The following is a 7,992-nucleotide window of genomic DNA, read 5'->3' on the forward strand; positions in this document are numbered from 1 at the left end:
TTTTAAAGCAACCCTGTTAATGCATATTGAAATCCTTACTTTACAGATAGAGGAGCTGAGGCGTAGAGCGAGTTGTCCAAAGGAAGGAAGAGACAGAGCTGAACTATAAACCCTGGGTTGCTGGCCTCCTGGTGCATTCTCGTCCCACCACACCGGGCAGTCTTGAACCCCTGTAGTCCGTTATAACAGCACGCCTCTGCCCAGCTCTCTCTGCTAGAGTCAGGGATGCTACTGTTGGGATTTACCTAAGAGAATGGTTCCAGAAAGACAGCAGATGTGGCCACAGCCAAAAGTGGGTCCTACTTGGCCTTGTTCCCCGACCCCCGTTCATACCATTTGGGTCTGGGGTGGGGTCCTCATAAATCCAAGTGTTGGGCTAAGAAAGCATTCCTCGTGGCTCCTCAACCGCTCACAGCTAAAAATCCAGAACCAAGGGAGAGGCCTCAAAGCCATCAAGTGGGAGTTCAACCCAAAGGGACTAGGTACCAGGCAGGCACTAAACAGAACTAGGGATGAGGGAGCAGAGCAGAAGCCAGGCATCCATCCATTCATGGCTCACTCATTTGTTCATTCGCTCAGCAAATATTTATCAAGCTCTTCCTGTATGTCAGGCACTGATACATGCAAGAAAGATAGAGCAAGGAGCGAAACAGAGTCCCTGTCCCAGGGAGCTTCCATTCAGGTAGAGGGAGACAGGCAATGAACACACGAGGAAGTACATGCAGAGTGTGCCAACTGCTATGGAGAAAAGCAGGGCAGGGCTAGGGGGCTGGGCAGTACTGGGGAGGTTGTTTATCTGGTCGTAAGGGAAGGCCTCTCTGCTAGTGACATCTGAGGGGGCACCGGAGGATATGAGTGCAGGAACCAAGGGATGTTCCAGCCAAGAGGAAAGCAAGTACATAGGCTCTGGGGCAGGAACTTGCTTGTTCAAGAAAAGTCGAAGAGGCCAGCGCCACTGGGTGGAGTGAACTCCACTACTGGGAGGAAGGGGGGAAAGCCTGAGCCCTACAAGCACCAGAACACTCTTCCTTCCCTGCCCAGGGTTGAACAAATTACAAAAGGAAACAGAGTCATGGGTGGAAGACAAAATATCACTTTTATTCCTGATAAAGACTAAGTTGGAACCCATAGCTTAATGTGAGAGCCAAGTGGAATCTGCTAAATAAACCCCAGAACGGGGTGGATTCACACACAGTCAGAGGCAGCACTGCACTGGGGCGGGCATCGCTCCATTGCTGGGGAGAGCCTGTCTCTGGAGGAGTGGGGCAGAGCAGCGCTGCCCACAGGCCGCCGGGTCCCAAGAGGAGAAAGGCAGGGCTGAGCCTTTATTCTTCCCAAATTGCACGATGGGCCGTTCCACGTTACCCGGGGCAGAGTAAGGAAGAGAGCAGAGAAAGGCCAGGAATTACATGAATTGAACTCCCTTCACGTGGAAGGAGTGGGGGAAGGGTTGTGCCCCCACTAAGAGCTCTGGTTCCCACTGGTCTGTCAGAGTGACCAGTCCCTCCACGCAGGCATGGTTAGTATTGACTCTGGCTCCGTCCAGATTGGCCCACGAACTAGGCTGGGTCTGCATGACATGAGGGATAGTCACCAGTGTATCTGGCGAAGAAGAGTGGAGTTGGGGAGCCAGGGGATAAGGGAGAGGAAACGAGGCGGGAGGGACAGAGAACGACGCTGTGAACCTAACACCCTGTGGAAGTCCAAGAATGACTTCTCTCGTGTTGTCCAAGCGGTGGACATGCCTTCAAAGAAAAGGGAATGTCCACATGCTGATTTCAGGGAAGCAGAATTTTGCAGCAAAAGAGACTAAAGTTAGACCTAAGGCTGAACTTCACTGATGGGTATGAGAAACGCCAGGTGAGGAGAGGATGGACTTTGGGGGATATGGAATAACAGGAGGGCTTACCTCTCCTTTGTTCTGATTACAGCGATTACCTGTGGACACCCAGGCAACCCAATGAACGGCCTCACCCAGGGCAACCAGTTCAACCTCAACGATGTGGTCAAGTTTGTTTGCAACCCTGGGTATGTGGCTGAGGGGGCTGCTCGGTCCCAGTGCCTGGCCAGCGGGCAGTGGAGCGACGTGCTGCCCACCTGCCGAAGTGAGTCACCCTTCTTCTCCCCTCCCCCACCCCCAGTACCTCTGCCATCTGTGGTCTGTGACCCACAAGCGGAAGCCAGTGGATTCCATTGTGGTGCTACTTTGACCAAATGGGGAAGACTTGGGACAGAAAAGAACCATAAATGGGGGCTTTCTCAACCCCTAGATACAGCCACATCAAATTTCTTCACTGATTATGTAAAGAAAGCAAAGGACATTCATCTTTCAAAATAGAAATGGAAAACTATCTTCTGTTTACATTTCGTAGACCCAATAATTCACCATTATCATATAGAGCCCCATTCTTGATGAAAGAAAAAAAACCCACAAGCGTTCAAATGAAAACTAAAAAGCCAACAGTCTAGGGGTTGGGATGAAGGGGGAGGGAAGAAATGAAACCACGGACTCAAGAGGCAGACTCTGAGTAGAGGATATTCCAGCCCCATTCGGTCTATTTAGGAAATAGCTTCTAAAGCTTTTAAAGGCTGCTCACAGCAATGAAGGGCAGTGGAGCTGTCTGCCTCCACCCAAGAGTGGCCTGGCAGGCTAGCTGAGGTTTGAATGGAGAGTCAGACAGAGTGAACAGTGAGCGAGGCCAGCCCTGGTCTGGAGGTTGATCAAGTCTTCACAGCTGTAAGGTGTGAGGGCTGAGACTCCCTCGGATGACGGCTCCTCCTCGCGGTGTTTGGGGGTGCATGGCGATTGGCTGTGCAGTGTGTCACAAGTCATTTGTAACTGATATTAAAGAACCAAATTTTTCAAATGATGTTTTAAAATCATTAAAGATACATTCACAGCTAACCTTAAAATAACATTCCTCTCAACATTTCAAGGTGCCATTTTGAGTGAGACTAGGTTCTAGGGAACACAGGGGAAATTGTCGTGACCTTGAGTTGACCTTCCTTCCATCACCTATCCAGGCAGGAAGGAGCTGAGAACTGATGCTTTGGGGTGTTGTTATCCCATTACCCCCTTCTCCTCAAGAACTGTGCTCTGTCTCCCCAACACAAGGTCCTGTCCTGTAACTTCAGCTCCCCCCGTCCCAGCCCCTTCCTGGGGTGCTGTACTCAAGAGCCGATCTTGAAAACAGACGGCTGGGGTAAAATCCTTAGAAATGATGGCCTCTGCTCCTTCTCCCCACCAGCCTATTCTCTACTCTGACAGAGTGACCTGCCTAAAATGCAAATCTGATCAAGTCACTCCATGTTTAAAACACCTTGAGAGACTTCCCACTGCCCTTAAGATAATAATAGTCTCCTCTGCTGGTTTAATGGGGCCCACAGACCTGGCCCAGCCTCCTGTCCAGCCCACTCTTCTCCACTTCGTCCACCCCCAGCCTCAGCTCTGCATTGGGTCCCAGCCACACTGAACCTCTTCCGGAGTCCTCACACAGTGCCCTGTGCCCATAAACCCCCCAGGGCACCAGACACAGTTTCCTCCAATGCATTCTTCTCTGTCCCCTCCCACCCTCTCTTTGTCTGGGTGATTTCTACCCAGTCATCAAGAGCCTCCTTCTGGGAAGCCTTTCCTGCTCCACCCCCTGCACGGGCTAGATGCTCTGCTTTGTGCTTGTGGAACATTCTCTGCTGTCCCTATCAGAGCACTTATCAAACAGGATAATTGTTCATTTGTCCCTTTCTCTCTAGACCAGTAGTTCTCAATTGGGGATGATTTTACCTGCTCCCCTGTCCCAACAGGGGACAGATGTCGGAAGACATTTTTGGTTGTCACAACTGGAGGGTTTCTATTGGCATCTAGTGGACAGAGGCCAGGGATGCTGTTAAACATCCTACAGTGCACAGGACTGCCCCCTCAATAAATAATTATCAACCCAAGATATCCTTCGTACCAAGGTAGAGAAACCCTACTCCAGATTGTAAATTCTGTCATATCCTCACTGCCCAGCACAATGCTTGGCACTCAGTATATCACGATAAACAACATGAATGAATAAAGGCTACTTACCTGTTTAGTGACTCCAACCGCTCTGAGCCTCAGAGAGGTTCATCAGAAGTTAAAACAGCTCACAACTGAAAAGCTTATCAAAGATTTTAAGTACTGGCCCTGCCCCCCTTATGATGCATATGAGATTCAGGTAAAATAATGGATATGAAAGTGTTTTGAAAGCAAAAGTACAGATCATCGGGCTTCCCTGGTGGCACAGCGGCTAGGAGTCTGCCTGCCAATGCAGGAGACACGGGTTCGAGCCCTGATCCGGGAGGATCCCACATGCCGCAGAGCAGCAGGACCCGTGAGCCACAACTACTGAGCCTGTGCTCTAGAGCCCGCGAGCCACAACTACTGAAGCCCGCGCACCTGGAGCCTGTGCTCCGCAGCAAGAGAAGCCCCCGCTCACCGCAACTAGAGAAAGCCCGCGCGCAGCAACGAAGACCCAATGCAGCCAAAAATAAATAAATTAAATAAATTTACTTTTTTTTTAAAGTACACATCATGGGTTATGAATAATATGGTCATTATTCTCAAATCTCACTCGATTTTGAGTTAAGCTGCTTTGGAAACACTTCAGGATTTAAAAGTCAAATTTATCCCCCAGGATTAATCTCCCCCTGAAATACTCATAAAAGTGATTCAAACAGTTTCCAGAAGAGCCCACCCGCCTTCCTCAGCTTTGCTGAGGGAGACATGTATCAGGGATCTGCTCACAGAGAGAAGCCATCCCTGCCCTCAAGGGATTCTTGTATTCAAACAAATCACAATGGAGCGATCCAGGTTTGTACTGGGAGCACTGAGGAGGGAGAGGTTAACCAGTCTGGGAGGAGGTGCGAAGGCTTCTGCAGGGAGGTGATGTCTAGCTGGACATGGAAGAATGAATCCCTTAACCAGGTGATCAAGGTGAGGGGAGAAGTACAGCAGCCTCAGGACAAGCTCACCTTCCCAGGCAGGATCTCCTTTGTGTAGCCTGTCTTGGTCTGGAAATTTTGCTGTACTGGAAATACGTGCCTGTTTGGACTTTGGAATTCTCATTTAAAAGCATAGGAAAATCCTCGCGTCCAGGTCTCTACATCTAATCATCCCGTTCCATTGCAGTCATCAACTGTACAGATCCTGGGCACCAAGAAAACAGCGTTCGTCAAATCCACGCCAGCGGCCCGCACACGTTCAGCTACGGCACCACCGTGTCTTACCAGTGCAACCACGGCTTCTACCTCCTGGGCACCCCGGTGCTCAGCTGCCAGGGAGATGGCACATGGGACCGTCCCCGCCCCCAGTGTCTCTGTAAGTTGATGTTATCTACTCACAATGATCACCCGTGCCTTCTGACAGGATGGTCCATATCAAAGAACAGCCCTCCTCTGTGTGTGTGTGTGTGTGTGTGTGTGTGTGTTCACGATGACAGTCACTGTGGCTGCTCTGCGGATGTCACAGAGCATCTTGGGCCCTGTTGGGTTAGTTGCCACACCAGTTCTCATGCTTTCTTTGTTCCTGGCTACAGGCTTATTCTCTTTCCTCTCTAGTGCTGCCACCAACCTCTTCAGCCTCCAGGGTTCCCTTCCTTCAGGGGTCCCGGCTGCATAGCGGGACACTGTCTCCCATGTTACACCCTCCTTGCTTTTCCAGAAAGACAACACATGAACCCCTTTCTCTTGAAAGACTGAAGCAGAAATGCCACGGACCCTGGAGGCAGACCGACCTGGATTTGAATTCTGGTTCTGCCACTAAACATGCTGTGTGGTTTGAAAGAAGTCCATTAACCTCTCAGATCCTCCATTTCTTCATCTGTAACAATGATGCTAATGCCTCTTCCATAGGGTTATTAGAGGATTAAGTGAGAACATCCATTAAAAGTGCCTAGTACAATATGTCTGGTATATAGTAGCTACTCAATAAACAATAACTGCTTTAACTGTAATTAGGAAAAAATATGGGGACACCATGTGGGTTAGAAAAGGATGGGGGAGGCACTCAGAATCCTGACATCTGGTTGCTAGCCTCACACATCCTGAAGAGAAAATCAGTTCCTTGGGCTGCTGATCTCTTGTCGCTAATGATGAACCCTGTGGGTTACTCTCTCCCCTCTCTTCCCAGTAGTAGAGGTGAAGATGCAGTCCCGAGGGACTGATGGGCATTGAGCTGGTGCCATTCAGTAGTCCTCTTATCTGTGGTGGGTCATACATATTTTGTAGGCCCCCCAGTCTGGATGACTCCATCTCGTTATGCCCTTGTGCCTCTGGGTATGATAGGAGTCTGGTACAGCTACTCACCTGCCCATATTTCGCTTGCTTGAGGACCCTGACCTGGCCATCCAGCCGCATTTATGACTGACAAATCATCTGGGGTTGGAAATGGACAGCCACCTGAGCGCAGTGGTGACAGCTGAGATTCAGAGTGCGTGGTGGTTTCAAATTGCTGTATCTTCTGGTAAAATGAGGCTTTTATCTTAATCAAGTGACCCTATCTATGTTCATTTTTTGCCCCAAAGCTTATTTTATCTGATGTTAATATTGATACTGATATAATTAATAGATCATTACATCAATATTATCTATAATCATTTCCTTAGGAGGATTTAATCCACTTCCATTTTTCTTCCTTTTTTTTGGAGAGAAATATAATTCACATACCAGAAAATTCACTTTTAGAGTATATAATTTGGTGATTTTAATATATTCACAAAATTGTGCAACCATCACCACTATCTAATTCCAGAGCATTTTCATCACCCCAAGAGGACACCCTTTAGCAGTCACTTCCCATTGCCCACCACCACTCTATCCCCCGGTAACCATACTTTGCATCTGTGAATTTGCCTATTTTGGACATTTCATATAAATGAAATTATGTGTGTGGCCTTTTGTGTCTGACTTCTTCCACTTAGCATAAGGTTTTCAAAGTTCATCCATGTTGTAGCATGTATCGTTTACTTCATTCCTTTTTAGGGCCAAATATTATTCCATTGTATGGATATACCGCATTTTGTTCATCCATTCATCAGTTGATGGACATCTGGGTTGTTTCCACTTTTTGGATATTATGAGCAATGCTGCTGTGGACACTTGTGTACAAGTTTTTGTGTGACCATATGTTGTCAGTTCTCTTGAATATATACCTAGGATGAAATTGCTGGGTCATATGGTAACTCTGTGTTTAATTCTTTAAGGTTCACTGTTTTCTAAAGTGGCTGCACCATTTTACATTCCCATGGGCACTGTATGAAGGTTCCAGTTTCTCCATAGCCTCATGTACACTTGTTATTGTCCATCTTTTTTATTACAGCCATTCTAGCAGGTGTGAAGTGGTATCTCATTGTGGTTTTGGTTTGCATGTCCCTAATGACTAATGATGTTGAACATCTTTTTATGTGCTTATTGGCCATTCGCATCTCTTCTTTAGAGAAACGTCTATTCAAGTTCTTTGCGCATTTTTTAATTGGGTTGTTTGTCTTAATATCTTTTGATTTAACTGTTCTTTATATATTCTGAATACTACACCTCTATCAGACATATAATTTGCAAACTTTTCTCCCAAAGATAATTCTGGATGATGTCCTTTGATGCATGAAAGTATTGAATTTTAATGAAGTCTGAGTTATCTATTTTCTCTTCTGTTGCTTGTGCTTTTGAAGGAATATTTAAGAAACCACTGCCTAATCCAATGTCATATCATAATCCAATATCATGTCATCTGTGAAAAAGCATAATTTTACTTCTTTCTTTCCAACCTGATGCCTTTTATTTCTTTTTCTTACATAATTGCCCAGCTAGAACCTTCAGTACAATGTTGAATAGAAGTGGCAAAATAGACATTCTTGTCTTGTTTCTAGTCTTTGGAGTAAAGTCTTCAGTCTTTCACCTTTAAGTATGATGTTAGCTGTGGGATTTTTGCAGATTCCCTTTATCAGATTGAGGAAGTTCTCTTCTACTCCTAGT

General features: G+C 47.1%; 1 protein-coding gene across 1 annotated transcript in view; it reads left to right on the forward strand.

Moving 5' to 3' along the window:
* CSMD2 (CUB and Sushi multiple domains 2) overlaps window positions 1–6,195 on the forward strand; it is a 192,550-nt gene extending 186,355 nt beyond the window's left edge. The window contains exons 36-38 of the mRNA XM_089914073.1: window positions 1,932–2,105; window positions 5,153–5,341; window positions 6,152–6,195. Of these exons, the coding sequence (XP_089770199.1) occupies window positions 1,932–2,105; window positions 5,153–5,341; window positions 6,152–6,195 (407 nt within the window). The remainder of the gene's footprint in view (window positions 1–1,931; window positions 2,106–5,152; window positions 5,342–6,151) is intronic.
* Window positions 6,196–7,992: the final 1,797 nt, after the last annotated feature.

Source organism: Delphinapterus leucas, chromosome 1, assembly GCF_059928025.1.
Source record: "Delphinapterus leucas isolate spDelLeu-1000000601 "Yukka" chromosome 1, BTC_Dleu_Yukka2, whole genome shotgun sequence".
Classification (NCBI taxonomy): domain Eukaryota; kingdom Metazoa; phylum Chordata; class Mammalia; order Artiodactyla; family Monodontidae; genus Delphinapterus; species Delphinapterus leucas.